Consider the following 22,379-nt stretch of genomic DNA (forward strand, 5'->3'; position numbering starts at 1 on the left):
GTCATGAGGGTAGAACCCTCTCGGGCAGGATTAGTGCCCTATGAAAAAGAGGCTCCAGAGAGCCTTAGCACCTTCAACCATGTGCAGACACAGCAAATAGTTTGCAATCTGGAATGGGGCCCTCATCCAACCGGGCTGGCACTTTGATCTCAGACTTACAGTCTCCAGAACTGTGAGAAATAAATCTATATTGTTTGTAATCTGCCCAGTCGATGGTGTTGTTACAGAAGCCCCAATGGCCTAAGACAGTCTGCATTCGTAAGCCACTCACAGGCAGCACACTTTGAACATAATATTACACATAGAGCTGGTCTACTGGCACCGAAGTCAGATTGTCTGGGTCTGGATCCAGGCTCCACCACCTACTGTGTGTCCTTGGGTGAGTTCCTCAGCTTCCTGTCTGAAGAACGGCAACAATGACACTGCCTATCTCACAGCGCTGCTGTGCACTCACGTGCTGCGCTCATCACAAGGAGCCGGTCAACGTTAGCTCTTTGGATTCAGGGCTGCCTACCAATTATGTCATTTTAGACAAATGCTCTTAATACCCTTTCGTCTTTAGTTTCTTACCTGTAATAATAAAATGTGGGGCGGGGGATGAGGGGGAATGGTGCTTGGCCTAGGAGGCAATCCAGTATCTCTGAGCTCTAACCATTCCAAGGAGGATAAAATACTGTATAAATGCGAGATTAAAAGGAAACTTTCCACACGAAAAACAAGTAAAAATTGAAATAATTATATTTCTAAAAACATTCTCCAGTTTTAATTGTGGTTAAGTATGTGAAGTCTGAGTTTGCATAAACTCCCAACTCTATTATTAGGATCACGTGCATAAAGTAAATGTGAAAGAGCAGCCCACACAAAGGGTAACACACAGACTCACCAGGAAAAGCAGGTGGAATTCTACACATTAACGCCTGTCAACCGTGTTATGCTTCTGTGTGAAGAGGATCTATCTCTAGCCTTGTTCGTTTAGAAACACAGTCTATCCTTCTGAAATGAAGGCAGCTCCCTATTTAGACTAGGCAAACAAAAGACTTTCATTCCAGTTTCCCAGACCATCTTTTATTCTCTTTAAAGGGACATCAGCATTACACCTATGTGTCAATCATCAGTATTTAATGGATACCTGCTACGTACAGAGATGGCAGGGCACATCTGGGAGCTCTGGGGATGGAAGCATGGACATGCATATACACGCATGCCGGGAACCTTAAGACAAGGCTGTATATTCAGGAGCTGAGGGGAAAGAGAGATTTTTGCAGATCCATGGGGAAGCTACACAGAGGAGGCAGAATGTGAGCTGATGCAGAATCAATTCACATTTGTGGAACGGGTGACGGTTTAATAAAGCTGCTGGGCCATGTGAGACACCAACAGTGCAGGCCATGCAGTGATAGCAGCAGCCTGTGTTTCATGCTTCACAGGAAAAAGAGAAAGTATATATCAGCATTTACAAGTTCAAGTACAGAAAAAGGCAAGCTGTCAGGAAGCTAATTAGTGAATGACTCAACCCAGTTCATGCTGAGAATCCTGGAAAGGGCTGTGCTTGCCAGCTCACCAACGTGGGCCCTGACCAGATGTGCGAAGAGGCCACATCACGATGCCCCTCCACACTCTGTTACTACCGGTCAAAAGCAACATAAACAGAACTTTTTACTCTTACAAAATTGAGGTGAGTGTCCTGCTCATTTCACCTCTGTTGGCCTAAAACTGTGCAATAATTACTGAACTTAATAACATTCACTGCTTTTTAAAATCATTCAGGAACTAAATGACTGAAATCTACGTAAGAGTTCTGCTTGCAAATAAAGTCGCTGATTGTTGTAATTAACTCCATTAATGATGTCATCTTCAACAGGGGCTCCCTCCGTAGACCAGGGCTGGGACAGGGAATCTGAATTAGTAAGAAGCTTCCTCCTAGGGACTCAGATGATCAGCGGGCTGGGGAACCACCCCTGCAGGGAGTTTCTTTGTAGCTGTTTCAGCCCCTACCCCCGCCTCCCTGCCCCCACCACCCTCCAACACACCCTGATCACTGTTAACTCAAACCAAATCCCAGGAGAAACATGAAGGAAAAGGACTGGTTACAGGCTGATCTCAGAGTTTTAATAAGAATACAAAGAGAGCTATAATTTGGTTTCTGTTTTTGCCCTTTTTGGTGAGATTTTCATTTACCCAGAAAAATCAATCAGACTTTATCAAAGGGGCAGAGCAGGAAGGAAAGGCACAAACAACAGCCACTGAGGACACAGGCCTCTTAGGACATCTGTTTGCAGAGTAACCTGACGCTATGGTAAGAAGCGTTTCCTGCATTTCAGTTTTTAACTGAAAAGCATGAGCATGAAGTATTCGCCTGGAGAAAGAACCAGTAGTAATCAGGCTGGAGGTGCTTCCCAGTCCTGAAATGCTGAGCTCTCTGCTAAGGGGTCAGAAGCGTGCCCTGCAGTCCTGCCTGAATGGCTGGGCGATCCTGGGCAAGGCCCCTCCCTTTCCTCATAGAGTGAAGGCAATGGACAAGATGACCTTGAGAGGACCTTCTGGCTTAGAGTACTATACTTAGAGACCCCCCCCCCCCCCCCCGCGACTGTAACAAATCCTCCGTAGCATCCGTCATCAATTCAAACAACGTAAGGCTTTTTTGCACATGCCCCTGAGGACTGCTTCCTCACATCCAAAGGAGAATGAGCAGGTGTCATAATCCTAAACGACTTCTCCTAAAAACAGTCTCTGACACATGCTGCAAGCTGGTGACGTTCAGACTGCCTAGTGCTATACCTGAGTATCAACCACATCCTATAGCTTTGCTCCTGAAAGCTGAGCAGCTGACACCTGACATTTCGAGTAGGTACCAGTGGAGTGGTGGGCTGGGATGCAGCCTAGAAACCTCCTCGTCTAGCAGGAGAGCCAAGACTTTCAGGGGCCAGCACATCTGAGGGAGGATGTAGTCACTGTGCCTACAGGGCAACTAGGCGTGACACACAGCCGCACACCTGACTGAGATGCCGTTTCAACCTGGTCTTCCTGGTCCCTCTGCAATGGGGAGGCCAGCTTCACAAGGATTCTCAGACCTGGGAGGAAGGTGGAATACCCGGGTCGAGTCCCTCACCTGGAAGCGCAGGATGATGGTCCAGATGAGACCGAGGGTCAGCCGGTGGTTCCCGTCCACGATGTCATGGGACCCCATGTTCTCAAGATGGACTCTCTGCTCCTTTAGGAACTGGAGGGCCTTGTCCACGTTCTCCAGACAGTGGATACGCATCCGTCCCTTGGTGGGTTTAGGCTAGAAATGGGTGAGCAGAAGGTGGAAATAAATCATCTACTGAGGCAGAAACAGGCCCAGAGCTACTGCCCAGAGAATTCACACGTGCCCGTGCATGCAGCACGCTCCTACCCAAACTGAAACGTTAAAAACCATGTGTGCTCATTCAGTCCAGGGACAGTATATATCTAACGGTCTTAGAAAAGTTTACTTAAGGGATGGTGACCAATCACTTTTTAGAGGGTTGTTTTTGCTTTGTTTTTCAAATCATAGAAGCTACACAATTTACAAATGCACATAGAAACTGGAAGTTTAGAGAAAAGGGACCCAACTGTCACAAAGAATTTCAGAGCTACTGCTGCCATCCATACAATCTTTTGCAGACGCACGGCAAAACACTTCTGAGGAGGTGTTTTCTGGCTGCTTTACACTAAAAATAGGTTTGCCACCTGCTGGGTTGTTTCCTAAGGGCAGCTCAAACAAAATGAAAAGGGGGGACACACCACCAAATCAGGTGGTTCTGTGAAGTGATGGGAGGCAATTGAGTAAAGGGGTGTGACTTACTCAAAAGAAAGGATAAAGGGAAAAAATATGAGAGGAGGCTTATTTGAATACCACAAATATCTCTTCCTTTTATCCAGTTATATCAAAATCCAAAAGTGGTCGTTTGAATGTGAACATTTTAAATAAAGCAAAACGTAAAGATACATACACACACACGGAATTTTCAGTGGGTCTCTTCCACTTACTGCGTTCACAGCAAGCTCATGCCCTCCCTGCCTGTCTCCATCCTCCCCACCTCCCCACCTCCCGACTTCCCACCACTCCCCCTGAGCGGAGGCTGCACCTCAGGCTGATGTCACCATTTCACGAAGACAACGCGAGGTTGTGCACACGCCCCTAGCCAGAAGAGTGTACTTGGCCTGGCTGACTCGGCGGCTGCCATCCTACCTCCCCAGTGACTTCTCAGCCATCTCACCATACCCCACCCACCTTTCAAGGCTCAGGTCAAGGCACATCTTCCTTCTAGGAGACATTTCCAACCATTCCAGTTCTTACAGGTCACCCTTTTCGCACAACTCTATACACTGATGGTCTGGACCACAGAGTTCAGGAAATAATTATAATGTATCTTATATTTTTGCCGTTTCATGTATTGCTCTTCCTATTCCGAACTAGACCACTGGCTTCTTGAGAGCAGGAATGATGCTTTACAATATTCGGCTATATACTCAGTGGCCTCTAGTTTGGTTCAGAGCACAAGGCCCACGTGTGGTGAAGTGAATGAAGATGGACTGGGCACGGTGTGGGCTATATGAGCTGGCTTCACAGGAAAGGTGGCCAAGTGTGCAACAACCTGGCACACCAAGGACAGTGCACCAGCCAGTCGTCTGGTAATTATGTCTTGCCTGTTCCCACTTTGTCTCTGTAGTTTGAGATCTTAGTTATTAGCTACATGGAAGACATCCGAAGACAAGCCGACTCGTGTTAACAAGTGTCCACTTTAAGTACCCAGTCTCAGATTATGTCATTTTTCTCTTGACTTTCTCTTCCACAAAAGAGAACTAGTGAGCACAGACAGAAGACCGTGCTTTGCCCCTGAGGAAATAAGATTACAAGCGCAGGCCTTACCACAAGTGGCAGATTCTATTTTCAACTAACAGCAACAGGAAAAGAAATTCTCTACAAGTCAGGCTTTTCACACTATTTTGATAGCTTTCCTTACAAACCACCCATTCCCCCCAAAAGGTGTTTCTCTGAAACTTCACAACTAATTTATTGCAGGCATGTGGTTGAAATGCTAGGATTTGCTACTATGTTAGGTCAAGTGATAACATTACAACAAAATCAAGCACTCTAACCAGGTAGGAAAAAGGTTAGATTTCCAAGGGAAAGGGGTGGGCTCACTCTCAAATCCTGTGACCAGGTCTGCAGCTGACATTGGCACCCTCTCTTTCCGAGGATGACCCACGACCTCTCCATGTCAGCCACGTGACCAGGCATTGTCATGCTCCTCTCCAAAGATGGACAGACGTGCGTGGAGTCAGTGATGTCCCTGATGAGGTGGGCGGCCCTATTGGCCCTGGGGTAAGAAGTCGCCCAACTCTGCATGTGGTTGTCCTGTGTGTACTTTAGTTCCTCTGATCTTCTCTGATCAGTGCTGATTTCTCATGGCTGACGAAGAAACTGTTGACGCAGCCGCTTGGTAAAACACTGTTCTAAGCTGAGGGATCGGGGATTAACTGCCTCTAAGACTGTGTGTGAGTTCTGACACAGGGGCTCTGACATTTTCTGTTTGCTGTCCTGAAGCCTTTTTCCTCTCATCTCTTTTGCACACCTGACTAGTGTCTACCGTCCATGTGCTGTTTCAGTGCCAAAGAAAGTTTCTTCGCACTAATCTTATTTCCAGAGCAATGAAGACAGAGGCATTCTCCTAACTACAACAGACATTCTCCCAAGTCTACCTCTATGAGGCCAGAAAAGGATATTTCCCAACTGAGGGTAGGAGGAATCGTGTGGATGGAACTATAGAAGGAGCTTGGGAGGAGGAGAACAAAGAATACATGGGGGGCTGTCAGCATCTTCTCAGGCTCCCTCCCTCACGCATAACCCCTGCTCCTGCAGACTTTTTCTTGAAACGCTCAATCTCAAACGCACATGAGACGATCAAGCCTCTACTCTCTCTCCAAAATCTCAGTGGAAAGTGTGTATGTTCCCACATGAATACGGGTGCTGGGGTGCGGTGGGGGTGTGTGATGGGGTCTGAACACTTTCCTGCGGGTTGGGGAAGTCTAATGCCACATCACAGGGACCTCAGACTGACGTTGACTGGCCATGCCAGGTGAGCTAAGGGTGCTTCACTCCAGACCTAGACACAACCCCAAGTTCCCAGCAAGCCCCAGCCATCAGAATCACTAGCATGAGACAATGCACGGAACTGACACACACACGGCAGACAAACCTCTGCGGTCAATTATCAGATTCCTTCAGTTGGTAAAAAAACAAACAAAACTCACCAATTTCCAAAAGTCAGAGGAAATTGAAAACTTTCAGGAGACTCGTCCTCCTTTTGGGGGCAACTGGCCCCAAATCAAACCCCAAGATTTGGGGGGAAAAAGAGGATAATGCTCTGCCTTTCACTCCCAACATTTGTTTTTTAATTTTCCTACTGCTCCTGGCCTTTACATCTTGTAAAACATAGAACATGAATAAACCAGATCTACTCAATATGCTTTTGTCGAGCAATTTGGTGTCAAGGATAATGATTCTGATGTTAAAATGCCCATGTTCAAGTTATAACTTCCCCACTTTCTAGCAAATCAGTGCCTTACTTCTCAACTGTTTAGCCATAAAATGGGGGTATACAAATAATTATCTCAAAGGTCTGCTATACAAGTGAAATAGTAAACTAACCATTATGGTGTTCTAAAACCCACTGAGTATTGACCAACAAAGGGCACCTCAAGTATTTTCCTCTCAACAATTAATTCTACTTAAAAGAGGGGATTCGCCCCTCTCCCTATGCCACCGGGGCTTCAAAGTGTTTGGGAATAGCACACTTTTTGATGGAAAATGTTTAGGGTCTAGGAAGAATTCTCCCACAAAGAGCCAGAAAAGTTGACATACATCAACTGAAAGACAGATCGAAAACCTGAAGCCAATGTGCTCCCAAATAGTAAGGATACTATTACTCTTCTAATCCTGACACCCCCAAATTCAATTCTGTACCGGAACGAAAAGAAAAGGTGGTAGAGAAGAGTAAGGCTGGTTGGTGTCCTGAGGGAAGACGAGGGGATGAGGGAAGGGAGAGGATGTGAAAATACCTAAACCTCGATATTTGTGGCTTCTATTCATAGTAAGAACTCTATACATTCACAGCTGATTAGGAAACAAGTCTGAAAAGAATGATTTACAGAGAAATTTCAAATATTATTACTGTTCTGTAGCTAGTAACTCAAACTAGGCGAACCACTGTGCAGTAAAAGTTATTAGATTTGCTGTATCACCCCACTCTACCACCTTTATGTTTTTCAAGCACTCTACCCACATTTCATCTCAATTGAAGCTCACTCATCCTCAGCGGTATCTTAACTCCTTTTAAACCAAAATAATAAGCTAGACATGGTGAGGTTAGACGGTGTACTGGCAGCACGGTATGAGAATAAAAATCAACAGTACAACTTAAGTGTAACAACTCCCCAGTCCTGTGTTCTAGTTGCTTCGGAGAGGGCTTCTAGAACATTTTAAGGCACAGTACCTGGGTAAGTCTAGGGAACAATAATTATAGGAAATTAATTTTAGGCAGGATTAATGATCTCGCAGAGGGATACACTGAAACACACTGGTCACGCAGGCTGCATAACTCACAAGATCTAAAAATTCTTAGCTGCCGTTTACTGAGCAACTAACTGTTAACCTCTGTTAAGTGGTTTATATCTGTTATCACGTTTAATCCTCTTAATAACACCATATAATAATAATATATAATTAATAATAATAATTATTATTATTACTATTATCATTTTACAGATGAGACTACACTGGTTCAGAGAGATGACACAATCCGTGCAGCCAGTTAGTATGTGGTGGGCCAGGATTCCAAAGCTCGTTCTCTTTATGCTACACCCAGAACCAAGAGTGGTACACACTTCCCCATGAAAGGAAATAAAGAGACTCAGTTCCCATCTGGCAGGTAGTTTTCATTTTTTTTAAAGAGCTATTTTTATATCACTAAACTTTTATCTTCTCAAAAGGAAAGAGTGTTAACAATGGAGAAAACTCAACACAATGGAACTAGGGGGAGAGGTTCATCTCTCCGTAATAAACACTTTTCTTAAGCCTTTCCCCAACCAAGAGTGACTAATTCTGCCAAGAAAAGAAGGGTTCCCTGTCTTTCCTCCATTAATTATTACCAAATTCCCAGTGTGCCACAGGTTCATTCTCACGGCAGCATGTGCACTTCTGTGTTGTGTGTCCTTTCTGATGGGGCATTTTGAAATGCCATTAATGTGGGGACCAGGATCAATACTAGACTCATACGTGACTCAGGAACAAGGGGGGCTCTCTCTGCAGGCAGGGAGGTGGTTCCTCTGAGGAAATGCCTATTTTTACTGATCTTTCTTTAAATAATTTTAACAAGCTTCCCTGCTCTTCCCACACCATGGCCCATGGCCCTGCGTTCTGTGGGAGCTCTTCCTGTATCCCCTCCCCAAGGTACCTTTTAGTTCCAAATCTTTACCAACCACACGTCCGCCACGGCCTTGATCCAGACCCATCTTCTTTCTGACCCCTCTATAGGACTAAACCACCTCTAGCATCTGCCAACGTCATCCTAATTGCTCATTAGAGCACTTCGTCCAAGCCCTACCTCCGAAAAGTGGTACGCCCTGGTCAAATTCACCCAAGTGGACCCAATGCCCTTAGGAAGGCACGAGGGAACCAGAGGGCCCCTTGCTGGTCCACGGGTCTGTCACCGCTGCCCATCCAGCCTTGAGTTTGAGTCAGTTATACCCTGTGGGGTGTCAGGATTTGCAGAACTATAGTATAATCACAATGCAGGGTTTTTGTCAGAGCCCAGTGATGGAAAAGAAAAAACAAATGTTTCCTGGAGCCAATCTGGCTCCCTGAATAGAACAGGAAGACAAAAGGGAGGATTCCTGGCAGGTTGTTTTGGGAGGCCGCTGGCGAGCTGGGCCACACTGTTTTACCCTGGTAACCCCCGCTCTCTCAGGATTTTCTCCATGGGTGTCCAAGGCCACCTTGAAGCCACCTGAAGCAACAAGGGGTGCAGGGTGAACAGGGCACCAGCCTGGGAACTGGGAGAGGCCGGTCCTAGGCCTAGACGTGCCACACACCAGTTGAATGGCCCTGCATGCTGCTTACTCTCTGAGTTCCAGTACCTATGAAACGAAGAGATCTAATCTACTTAGTGGCCACTAAAGTCACTTCCAGCTATAAAATACAATCTGTGTACTGGATGGTGGACGACTTACTAGCATGGAAGGTGAATTCTGAAGTGCCTGCTGACCTTATTTTTCAGGTAAAGAGGAAACAGAGAAAAGAAACTATTTGGTCTCAGTATACCAGGTGTGACAGACACTTGTTTATGCTTTTGTCTTTTAATCAAAAATAGACTTTCACAACACACACCCATACACAAAGGCCTCTACGTAATACAGAAGGTAGGATGGGAAACACTAATTTCCAGACTCACTACTAATACAACATACAGCCGAACTCATTTCATATTACATCGCCAAACGCCTCCCGACACATCAGACTTTGAGCTTTAAGAAGAATGCAAACGATTCTTGCCCTATGAAATTAATCAGGGAACAACAAACTGTGCCGTTAATTCCTGCCTGTCTTCTCACTGGTTGGGACCCACTCCTGAGAGGCATTTTCTCCTTCAGCAGGGCTCAGTGGGAAAGGAGGGGACCAACAGACAAGAGACGGGGCTGGAGCCCAAGTGACACATTCACTAGTGAAACTGGCCTTGGGCAAGACCCTGGTCACTCTGCCTGTTTCTTCTACAAAGCATCAATCGTCCACTTCATTAGACTGTGAACCAAATGAGATATACGAATGTGTGACAGCAAATACTAAAAGCGACACATACTCCAGTCTGTCCGGCTGCTCTCCCTACACCAGTTCCTCCCTGGTGTCCGTCCTCTAACACTCTCTTCACTCGGCCTCACAGATGCCACTCGACCCCTCTACGCTGTCTAGCCACACCTGCACCTCTCCTCCCAGATCCAGCTGGAACCCCGCACACTTACTGAGGTTTCCTGACACCCCTTCCAGAAGGCCTGTTTCCCCTTCTGAAATTCTAGGGCTCTGGAACCATTAATTCAGTACTTTACCATACGGTACCCATTGCTACTAATTCACTTTTTGCATTTGTGCAATTAATTGGGCTGCAATTTAACAGGGGCATTTTTTTCTGCGGCTGTTGTTTAGAACAAAAGGAAATTCTCCCACACAAATGATACTATAAACAGGTAGGATCTGTGGCCAGTCCACAAAACCCTGTTTCAACAACAACAGCCAGTATGGTTCTCCTAACAAAGGCTTTATGAAAAACTCAGAGCAGTTCAACATGGGATTTAAGGCTTAACAACTCTCATGGTAAATCTATCTTTTCCACCTAGCTCAGCCTGTTTTGGAATTAACGGTGTTTTTCTCTCCTTTGAGACTGACGAACAGAGTAACAAGACAGAATATCAGGAAAACAAAAACCAGTGCCACCTGTAACTTGGAAATGGCAAGGGGCTGAGAAGAGGGCAGAGGTGTTCAGAAAAACCCTGTCCACTTTCTGTCAGCAGCCAGGACCCAGTCAGGCAGGAGAGAGGCAACAACTGGCATCTTATAACCATCCTTCACTGCCGAGGCCCCTGGAAGGAAGAGGCAGGCACAGGCAAGCTTCAAGCCTGGCTTATGACCTGGCGGCTCCACTTCGCCACCCAAGTCAGGCCTGACAGGTATTACGCCCGAGGCCCTACTCCCTCTAAATGTCAATACTGCCATGGGACAAACCTTCCCCCCTCAAGTCCTGCTCTCATCTGGCCCTGGGAACCTGGGACCAATGACAAAGTGAGCGGCACAGGTTCTGTGCTTTCCACTTTTACCTGCTCAGCCCAGTGAGTGCTAAAAATTAAGGGCATTTGGGGGAATTTTAAAGTGAGGTCTTGATGAAGAGATACAGCCCATAGTAACTTCAATGTAAGATATTGGAATGGGATGGTTTTCTTTGTCATCAACCCAATCCCAATTAGCAGCAGCTTCCTGGCTCAGCCTCAGTTTCCTCACTGCTTCATAAACTGACATACCTGAGGCCAAGAGGACATTTCTGGACACGGATCCTGCCCAAGCCAGGACCAGAGACGGGGATCTCAGCCCTCTAATGTTCCCCAGCAAATGCTCTGATAACCCAAAGGCCTCCCCAAAGCCTGTTCACATTTAACTCAAATGATTTTAAGCCAAAACGCAGGGTGGGGTTAGGGTGGAACTGTCTGGATTATTAAGCTAATGTTTCTGTAAATTTCACTCAGTAAAAATCAGACAAATTTCCTCCTCTGTAAAGAAGGATGAACTGGCTCCAAGAATCTATTAATAAAGTAAATTCAGATACTCTAGGCCCTCAAACATTTATCTACTACCTACTGCCAAGCTGGTGGTAAGTGCTGGGGCCAAAACTGACTGACACAGCTCCAGATGGAGTGCAAATGTTTGTGTTACCCAGGGTTTTGGATCACCGGTGCAGAAAGCCCAGTGCTGACTGAATGTTATCTGATCATACACGCTGAGCTGTGGACATTAATTTACCCAGGCCTGGAAGCTGTAACCACCTCATTGGTTTTGGAATCCGAATATGCAAGGAACCTTTGGAGCAAGCCCTCGTGGAGGTCCTCTCCTACAGGGAGGGTCTCTAACTTAGGTTCCTGGCAGCCTCTGTAGCCAACAGCAGAGAGTGGTTTGTGTCCCTTCCAGAAAGTTCCATAAACCATATGAACCATGGAGCCAAACCAGCTGAAAATCTCCAGTCCCAATGAACCAGAGCTTTAGCTCACTCTTTCTATGATATCCGTATTTTTAGAATAAGAAGATTATCAGACTGCCCAACCTATAATCAGGGTTGGCTGTGAGAAAAGGGTAATAAAAGAAGTCAAGACACGGGGTTTTTACCAAGTAGTATGTCTTTGCTAAACACAATTTCTGGCACTGACTACACGAGAGGTTGGAGATGGGGGCCAGCTCATGTTCTTCCCCATCCCTAATCTCCTAAGTCTCTGGATGATCCAAAAAAAAAAAAATCATTGCCAGCAGCAAATAAAGAGAGAGTGGGCAGTATCCACACACAAATAAGAATTATGCTTTGCTGGTTGCTTTTTCTCTCCCTATGAATATTTTTGGTGCCTTGTTCAGAAGAAAAGGGCAATGGGCCTGATCCCATTTATTAAGTCGCCGTTATCAAGGACACAATCTTCTTGGTACAAGAGAATTATGGACCTTCAGAAGTGAACAATTTACTCCTACAGCTAGGAAGACTGGACCCTGTCAGAACAAAAATGAATGTTCAAACTAATTTCTATTCACATGACATTTAGTGATTTTTGGTGCTATTTTCACGTTTCTTTGAAACATCATTCAAAAAAAAAAATCAATAAACAATCACACTAGGTCAAACATTAAGAGGTGGGGGAAAGGTTAAGAGATGGAGGGCCAGTCCAGTTACAAAAATTATATTTAAAGATGCATATCACAATAATTCTAGCCTAGGCTCTCAAACAAGACTCACTTCAAGAAACAAATCAAAATACAATCAATAACCAGCCTCCACCCTCCGAGTGTGGGGACCTGCTCTCCCCACAGTCTCCCTACAAACCACTTTCGAGGCAGCCATTATGGTCACAGGTAGAAGCCTCCTTTATTTATCTAGTTGGTATAGCCTGACCCACAAACTCCCAAAGAAAATGAAGCAACACCTGCATGCACAGGGAACAAAAAGCACGGACAAAACTTGCTACAGATGAGATGGGGCTTCACTATCTTTTAGAGGACCCTATTCTGGAACGAAGGGGCAGGGAGAAAGCTCTGACTCTGTTTTTACCCAGGCAATTCTGTCTGTGGGCTAATAATAGGGCCGGGTACAACCTTTGGCTCTTGCCTGTGGTCAGAGGTGTGTGGGTTGGTCTGCACACAGAGCCATGTGGCTGTCAAGTTACAGGGTGGAGATCAAGTTAAAAATAAGGCTTTCTGGCAGTCCTGCCAACCACCAGCATACTTTCCTGGTGATGTCACTACAGATGTGGGGCTCTATCCCTGGGCGTCAGCTCTTGGCTCAGTCCCACCACCACCTATGGAACTGCATGTGGTCTGGTAGAATATAGCATCCATTTTCAAACCAAGGCGAGACAAAACCTGTTGGGCCAGTTAGAGACTGGTTTAAGCTTTCTTGGCTTATGGTTTATAAAAATCACATCAGAGATAGCCTCAGTAGCTCTGGGAAACAAAATGGGGATAAAATTTTCACTGTAGGCTAAAAACTCTCCTGTACCAAAGGGCAGGAGAATTCATCAGAAGCTCTGAGTTTCCAAGGAGATGACAAAACACCAGCCTCTCCCTCCACCCCAGAAATAAAAAGTGTGCAGGGAAGAAAGCAAACAATGTCAGAAACCACTGAATTCAATTCTTGCCACTTTAAAACAGCAGGTCAGATTTTCCAGAGAATTAATAAGACACAAATTTAAAATTATTCCATGATCTCGTGGAATACAGATGCACCTTGGAGCCGGCGTCCCAGACTGACCCTTCAGTTACCAGCACTGTGCCCTGATCTGACCCAAGGCAGTAAGTAACCTCGCATCAAAAAAAGAAAAAAGGAAAAAGAAAAATAGAATGTGGTCGATTTATTACCAGTTCAAGAACACCACCCAGACTCAGAATGTTACGTGGGAGCTGTCCCCAACGTGCTCATCGTCCTTATCGAGGTTCTCCTCCTCGAAAATATCAACCATTAATTGCAGAATTCAGCAGGAGGCCAGTGCACACTAGATTTTCAAAACCATTTTCCCACCCACGGTGCAACAACCCTTCACAACATTCCCACTTACCAGCCTCTCTCCGGAGAGAACCTCCAGCAGCTTGATGAGCATCCGTCCATCTCGAAGGTCAGCGTACAGGTCTGTGATCCGGCAGGACACACGAGCGAGGTGGGAATTGACCCACTTGGTGAAGGTCTTCTTTTGCACAGCTTCACGCTCATCTGCAAGCAGAGGAGAACTCGCTTTACCACCAACCACAGCTTGGGCAGCAGAGCCTCTGTGCCAGCAGTCATGGGACTCCAGCCAAAGGAAGAACAGCAAAACTAGACTCTAATGAAACCTCTACTTCACTTCTCTCAAGCATGATCAACTCCTTAGGAACACAGGAGTCACTCAGTCCTTGAATGTTTGCACCCCTAAGCATGCCACCAGCAGAGTATCCTTAGCTCGCAGTCATTTATTTCACTTCTCCCATGTTTGCTGAAGAGGCATCAGGGTATAGATTTCAGTGGGGTCCTTTGCAGTCCTGCCCAACACTGTAACATTTGACTGCTCAAGTTTCTCACGCATGTCATAGCTGTCGTTCCTCCAAAAGGTGAAAGTGGGAAGCACACAGTGCATGGAAGGATGTGGGGTAGAAAAGCTCAGAAGACAAAGAAACCGCTTCCCTGTACAAAGGAGCAGGCATCACCTAGTAAGATACATTCACTCGTGACCTGGATCTGTGATGACCCTTTTAACCTGCTGCGTACTAAGTCCTGTGAACAACACAGAAAACAGCAGGCAACGTGGTAGAGTACAGAGGGATCTGGCTGGGCATTGGGAGATGACGGCCTGGGCACAAGGCTTCACTGAAAACGCGCTGAGACGCTAGATTCAGTGTCCCCTTCGGTAAGATGAGTGGACAACTATCATCTCCAAACTTCGACCATTCACGTAAAAGGCAATTGCCAGTTTATGCTCTCAAGTGTGGTAGCTGCTCATCTACGTCACCCAGGAAACAGCAAGCTTTTCAAGCCTCAGTGGTCAAGCTCTGCCCAATTCAAAGCATGAAACTCGCGACATGTGTGGCCAGAACTGGCCCTTCGTCCACACAAACAGGCGTCCAACCTTCTCGCCGCTGCACAATGTTCTAAACGCAGGCTGCTGAAGACTTTCAATGGGATCCATAGACTGTGCCCTGAACCTACCCACTTGGACTTCCTCTTTTCTAGTTACCCTTCTATCAGTTAGTCGCCCTACTTCTGGTTTCACCAGCATGAATTTGCACCCAAAGGACCCAAGAGCTACCCCTTCCAGTGCAAGCCCGAACACACCAAGATGTTTATGCATTAATCTACAAAAAAGTGAGCAGACCCTAACAATTTTTTATGGCTTTCAACACCATTGGGTGACAACTAAAAAGCCCCCTTTGCTGATGGGGCGCGTGTACCAGGTGGCCCGGGGAGACTGGGTTTCCAGGCTGCTCACTGCATCCTGGGAGGGTCTGCCTGGAAGGCTTTGCTGAGGCCTCCATCCTCCCCACCACAGGCAGGGAGGAAGGCACAGACAACGTGGGATGAGCCTTGACTGCTGCCAACCTGGCAGGTGAAGCAGCCAGGGGCCCCTGCCAAGCCAGCCAGCCAGCCACCTGCTGCAGCCAGCAGCCAGCAGCTCCTCCTGGGTCCAGCCTTTCCCTAAACGAACAGCCCTTCCAGAGGTAAAGGGGGCCTTTCCCCAGGAACACAGGCCGACCAAAAATAGACAAAGGATTGGAAAGGGCAGGATTGGGGGGGCGGGGGGGAGGACGAGAGAAAGGCAGTGAGGGGCACGCTACAGACTGAAAACGGAGCTGCACCAGTAACATCAGGGGAGGCCACACAGAAAAGATCACATCCATTATTCATCCTGCAATCATCCTGATGGATGGTAACTCTATGACAGTGACAAGAGGAGCTGTTTTTTCTGTTTTGTTTTGTTTTTTTTGCTTTAGGTTGGCTGTTCTGAAAGAGCAGGTCAAGAGCGGACGCTCCTAGGTACAGTTCAGATGTATTTAGGGTCAACTAATTTTTTTATAGTATCTTTTATGTGCTACACTGGAGTTGGAAATGTCTTTCATAAAGCCCTTGATAGTTATCCTAGGCTATTATTAAAGGGTTTGGGGTTCAAAGTCACTACCACACCCAGCCTATCAAGGGAACAAGATCAAAATGAAAACCTGCTTGGATTAAGGTATTACTAAATAAACAAGCACACAATGTGTTCCCTCAGCCAATTGTCACTCCTCTGGGTGAATCTCACATTACAGAAACACCGCAGGCTTCTTTCAGGTTCTGAATTAACAGATTCCTTTAGGAGAGTCAGGATTTGCTTCAAAAGACAGTAAATACGCTCCCACAGCACCGTCCTGAAGAGTTATAGCCCTGCCCCACCCCTCCTCCCCGTGAGGAGACACACACAGAGGTCATGAGTGAACAGACCGAACTGAGCAGAAACACAACAGGCTGAGGATCTGTGCAAGGAGCGCTCCCCAGGGCTGCTGAGGTCCCTAAGAACTCCAGGAAGAAAGGAAGAAAGAGGAGGAAGAGAAGTTTAAAAATGAAAATAAGAACGAGGGCTTGCTTTCTTGCCCTCTCTCCTGCTCCCCACTTCTCTACTCTCCTCGCTTCAGTAACAGGCTCCAGGTAGCATAAGCATGCTAGAAAAATCACACTGGGTCCAAGTTCCTCGGGCTCACGCCACCACACTGGAAAGGCATGGAAGATTCCATCCAGGGACTGGACCAGAACCAACACCCTATGACTGGGGCGGGGCGGGGGGCAGTGGGGGGGGGCAGGAAGCGGGCCCCACTGGAGACACAAAGCCCGGCCAGCTTGATGTGACCTTACAATGGATCATTGGGTGAGCAGCAAACACTTCTTAGGCAGGAAGGAGAGAAAGGAAGGGGAAAAAATCTACCCAGCGGCTTAGATGAGGATGAGGCTGCGTGCCCTTGGGGACTCCATCCTTTGTTCCACCCTTCCTGGGAAGGCACAATGACATCACCCCTGCAATCCCAACCCAGCGAGACCAGGGCAAATCAGGCCAGACGCCTGCCTGAGGAGGAGCAGGAGGCCCTTGGCACAGACAATGGAAGACAGTCCAGTCCAGAGGCACGTTTCCAAGCTCAAGCTGCTGTCACTGTGCCTGAGCTGTGTTGAGGAGGTGGAGGGGGTAGCAGAGGGAAGAGAAACCCGTGCTAGCCCTACAAATATGAGTTCATCTGCTGATGTGAAAAGGTAGCCTTTACAAGCTCCATGTTCATTTGGTTATTTACATCAGTGGTTCTCAATGGAGGAAAATTTTGTTCCCCAGGGGACATCTGGCAATGACTGGAGCCATTTTTGATTGTCCCGACCAGGGGGTAGGTGTTACTGACACATAATAGGTAGAAGCTAGGGATGCTGTGAAACACATCCTACAGCACCCCCACAACAAAGGATTATCCAGCCCCAAATGTCAGCAGTGCAGAGTTGGGTTAAGAAACCCTGGTCTAAGAACTGCTGCCCTTACACCGAGTGGAGCTGGCATTCAGTGTCTCAGACAGGACTCTGCAGAGAGGGGCAGCTGAGCTGGGGTGCTGCTCGTTCATTATTCTCTTTACCCCCATCAAAGGCTTTCGGGTCCTGATGGTTTGCTTGTGGGCTGATGGCAGCAGAAACACGCTGCCCTCAGGCCCATCCATTGCACAAAGGGCTTGTGGCTTCCCTGCAAGGCAGAGGACCAGCAGCAGCGAGAGCAGACTGGGTTGGCATTTCTGGCCCCCATGCCATTTCCATTCTCCTTTTCCCTTTTCAGGCTCTCGTATTGCTGTTAATCAAGCCAAACCATGCCTACATCTCCTCCTAAAAAGATGACATGGCTGAGCCTGACATGAGCAGGTTCCCACCCAGCCCTGCCCCAAACTTGGTAGGGGTGCCTCCAAGGAACAGGCACCTGTTAGGCCTGCTCCCTGTGAGTCTCTCTCCGCTGTGGCGGCCTCCCATCCCCACCCCATCCCACACACACTGTACTAATGGAGAGGGACTCACCTCAAGGTTGCGCTAGCATTAAGTGGGAGGAGGTGAAGTGTACATCAAAGTGCCCGGCTTGTTGTAAATGCTCATTCAATTAGTTCCTTCTCCTTTACCCAGCAAGGTAGCTCTCTCATCAGTTCAAACCACTTGTGAAATTTATCAGGGATCATGGAATCACAAAATCTCAGAGTGGAACAAGCCTTTAGATGGCCTCTGAATCAAACTTCTTTCAAAAGCAAAACCTAAATCCCTTCCTCAGCACCTGGGCGGCCAGCTATTTAAACATCGCAGAGCTGGGGGTGGGGGTGGGGGTGGGGGCCAGGAGGCTGTTAACAGTGGCAGGAAAGAAACAACCTGTTCTTTATTTTATTAAAATAACACTAGCATTCACTGAGCACTTACTATGTCCCAGGTACTGATCTATGTGTTTCACAATCCTCATAACTACTCCATGAGGCAGGAACTAGTAACTCTTCAGGGAGACTGGCTCCAAAGCCTGGTTCTCAATATCACTATGCAATAATGTGTCTAGCACACCATTAAGAAAAAAAAAGGTTTCAATGATACAAGATATAGACTCGCCCATAATCTCACCATCCTAACCCAAGTCCTTATTTTGCCAAGTGTCTGCTCCAGCACCGGGTAACTCGGTTGCTGGGATGGTGTCTCCATCAAGACTAGATCTGAGTCTGTGGGCCCAGAGGCTCCCTCTACCTTTGAAGGTACAGAGAGCAGATCTCCTCACTCCTCCATAGGAAGGCCTTCAGGGTGAAACATGGCTCACCAACCCCTCTTTGCCATGACTGTCACGGTGTGTTGGGCCCGTGGAACCTCCACAGTACCTGAGGACACTGCTGCCTCCCGCAGCCTGGATATCATCGCATACCTGCCCATTCACGCCGGACCTGAGGTGGCTGCAGTACCAGTAGTCCAGAGATGGAAAAGTGGTCATCCAAGAGAAGGGGCAAAAAGAGCCAGCAGCCCTTCACAGGAGGGAGCCCGGTGAGGCAGTCTAATGCAGGAGTGGGAATCAGGAAGGACCCCTAAAGTTCTCTCAAGACCACTTTCCCACAACCACAAATCCTACCAACATGTCCTTGGCACCGTGAGAGTATGGGAACCAGAAGTGGTTCTAAGTGTGAAGATTCAGCCAGCTAAGTCTTTAGCTCCACAAACTCAGAGATGATTTAGCCACCTGGAAAATGAGGACTGTGGAGAAGCAGGTGAGAAAACCCAACCTCAAGGGAGTGGCAACATCTACTCCGCCAGCTCTGATCCCTGGAAGGAGTGAATTAGAAGTGAAATTCTATTATGGTGGTTTTTGTCCTGAAAACAGAATTTTTTATAACGTGGTATGCCTACAATAACACCATCACACACCTGAAGAGCAATTTATACTTCCTCAAAGCTCACTAGATTCTCACAGCAACTCTGTCAGGGAGGTGAACACAAGAGCTCCCTCCACCAAAGCCCAAAGCTCGGGGAGGTTAAGGGCCACTCAGCGTCACCAGGCAGTAGTGGCAGAGCTGCATATGCTGGGTGTCCTTGGGTGTTGCTCTGTCTCTTCCACTGTTCAGTCAGGATAAGAGGGATTTGGATGCATGGCTGCGTCTTCTCCTCTAAGATCTAGATTCGCTGTCTTTTGTTTCTGATAAATAACATGAAATTTCCAGAGGGCATCTTAGAGAAAGAGGATGAGATATTTAGAACAGAGAAACATATTTGCTTCATTTTAACCAAAGGGCTCTGAATATCCTCTCCACCACCATTCCCTTTTAGAAGTACACAATCGATTCCTTCTCTTTTTAGGGAATGACTGTTATCAATATTGGAAGACTGGGATGCTTTAATATTTATTTACTCTGCAGAATTTGCTGTGATTGGGAAAATGAATACTGCATTAGCATGAGCTAAGCTACAGGATATAGAAACGGCTTTGATGAACAGGAGGACACTGAGTTATGAAAATGACTGTACAGCATCTTTCTGCAACACTCTCCACAGAGTGCTAAACACAACCACATTCACGTGCGCCACGCTTCTGGCTATGGAAAGGATGGGTGCCAGGGACAAAAGGAGGTCTGAAGGTATGGAACGTGTCTGGATGGAAAATAAGGGAAATACGGAAATATTCATTACTCCCCCCAAAACTGAATTTATACCTTGCTTGAGAGAGCAAATCTTTTTTCTACTTTTCAAATAGTCTGAACCTATTCGTGTAACCCAGGAATATTTTCTATCAGAATCTTCTTCTTTTTTCCTTTTTTTAAAGTTTCTTTTATTGGAGGGCAGTGTGTTTCTCCAGGGCCCATCAGCTCCAAGTCGTGTGTGTTTCTCCAGCTCCCATCAGCTTCAATCTAGTTGTGGAGGGCGCAGCTCAGCTCCAAGTCTAGGTGCCGTTTTCAATCTTTAGTTGCAAAGGGCACAGCCTACCATCCCATGCGGGAATTGAACCGGCAACCTTGTTGTTAAGAGCTCGCGCTCTAACCAACTGAACCATCTGGCTACTCCTCTGGAAGCTCAGCAGCAGCTTGTTGTCTTCAATCTAGTTGCAGAGGGCGCAGCTCACTGGCCCATGTGGGAATCGAACCGGCAACCCTGTTGTTCAGAGCTCATGCGCTAACCAACTGAGCCATCTGGCTACCCCTATCAGGATCTTCTTTACTTGTGCTAAGATAATGGCCTACTTTAAGTAAGAGTTGGTAACCGTGTGCAATTTTTCTTTGTAAAAATACAGCTACGGTAGTTACAGACTTGGGTTCATAGTAGGAAAGGAGGTATAAGGATGGAAGCAGAGAAGAAATCAAAAGGAGACAAAGCAATCATCCCATGAATACATCCCACGGCTGGCTATTTAAACTGACAATACTATGTGGCTAGCTGAGTAAGGGTTTGAGCGTATGCATAAGCTCCAATATTTACAAAGTGCATACTGTACGCAGAATTATGTCTAAGACAGGGTCTCTTGCCCAGAATGAACCAGAAGTCTAGCTGGGAAAACAAAATGGAAAATTAAAAAAATAACAAAACACATTACAAAGTAGTACAGGATCAGTTGCCAAGAGAATGATTTCAACAGTGTATTTTTGGGTATTTAGAAGAGAAAGCTCACTACAATAGGATGGTTTTGGGCCCCACCCTCCAACAATTACTGGAGTCTGCTGCCTTGTGCTTTTCCCTTTCTTACGCACCTTAAACATCACTGCCATACTCATCTTCCCCAAAGAGGGTTTTTTAAGAGTTACACCACTGTACCAGAACCTTCAACAGCCGCCATCCAGTCCAACAGACAGTCCAAATCTCTGAGCCTGGCATTCAAGGGTCTCGAGAAGCCTTTCCTGGAGCACCTGCTTCCTCTGGAATCTTCCCTGACACACCATTTTTGTGTTCCAACCCAACAGGTCTTCTTAGTCATAATGTTCTGAACTCTCACCTTACACGTTCCTTTTTCTTTCCCACATTTGCTTACACCAACACCTAATCTGGAAGGTACTTTCTCCTCTCTTACCCTTCCTTGAAGACACAGGCCAAGATTAGCACTGCCAACAGGCTTTCAGTTGATGGGATGTGGTCTCTTACCTTTTTATTATGTATCCTGTGTCCTATCTCCTCAACTAGCCTGTACCTGCCTCCAAGACAAGGATCCAACTCTGTTTAGAGCCCTAGCATATGCCTGGCAGAGTAGGCGCACAATAAACATTTGTTGAATCAATCAGCAAACCTCCAGTGTCCCCAAAAAATACGCTTTCGATTAATCCTGCTGCTGCTGGTTGTCATACTGAAATTGAGGAGGAAGGAAATTCCAAATCACATAGACAGGCCCTAAGTAGTTAAATGTTATCAGTGTGAGGCTCTAAAAATCTTTCACAATTAAATTGTTTCTTGCAACTGTTCCTCAATGTCTGATAAATGATAAAACTGAAATTTTATGGTAGTGGCTTTCAGATTCAAGGGGCCCAAAGCGAACCTAAAAGTAAGAAAATTGTGTTTTTTTGTTTTGTTTCTGGGTAATTGCCACCTTACCCGTACAGTAAGGTGAGTGAAGCTGTGCAACACATAACGGTGTAATTATAACATTATTTTAACATGACCCAAACAGGCCAATAGTCAAAAGACTTAATTTATACTAATTTTAACAATGTATGCATTAAAGCTCAATGATTGAGTTGTTTAAAAGAAAGAATAGTTTAAAATAAAAGAACACAGTAGGGTGGAGTCCTATATGCCTTTGCTTGAAAAAAATAATAAATCATTTCCCATGAGCAACATGTAAAATACACAGAGCAGGAAACCGGAAACAGGCAACTGGCTGCATTGATAATGGAGAACCAAACTTATCTCAAGGCAGCAAAAGGAAGGAAGCTAATCTTTTGACTGAAGGCCTCCCTGTGACGGATTAGTCTGGGGGCCTTTAATTCATGTTTGCGGATTTGTATATAAATAGAACTTGAGTTAAAATGTTTTTCCTAATAGTTTAACCCATTTCATGGACAAAACACATGTAAACATCTGTGCTAAATTCGTGTAGCAGCAAATATC

At 46.3% G+C, this 22,379-nt stretch overlaps 1 protein-coding gene across 5 annotated transcripts in view; it reads right to left on the bottom strand.

Moving 5' to 3' along the window:
* Positions 1-22,379, bottom strand: part of SPTBN1 (spectrin beta, non-erythrocytic 1) — a 181,897-nt gene that overhangs the window by 53,029 nt on the left and 106,489 nt on the right. For all 5 annotated transcript variants that reach the window (XM_033124640.1, XM_033124643.1, XM_033124642.1 and 2 more), the window contains 2 exons: positions 13,876-14,027; positions 3,110-3,283 (listed from right to left, as the gene is read on the bottom strand). In XM_033124640.1, the coding sequence (XP_032980531.1) occupies positions 3,110-3,283; positions 13,876-14,027 (326 nt within the window). The remainder of the gene's footprint in view (positions 1-3,109; positions 3,284-13,875; positions 14,028-22,379) is intronic.

This window comes from Rhinolophus ferrumequinum, chromosome 13 (genome assembly GCF_004115265.2).
Source record: "Rhinolophus ferrumequinum isolate MPI-CBG mRhiFer1 chromosome 13, mRhiFer1_v1.p, whole genome shotgun sequence".
Classification (NCBI taxonomy): Eukaryota; Metazoa; Chordata; class Mammalia; order Chiroptera; family Rhinolophidae; genus Rhinolophus; species Rhinolophus ferrumequinum.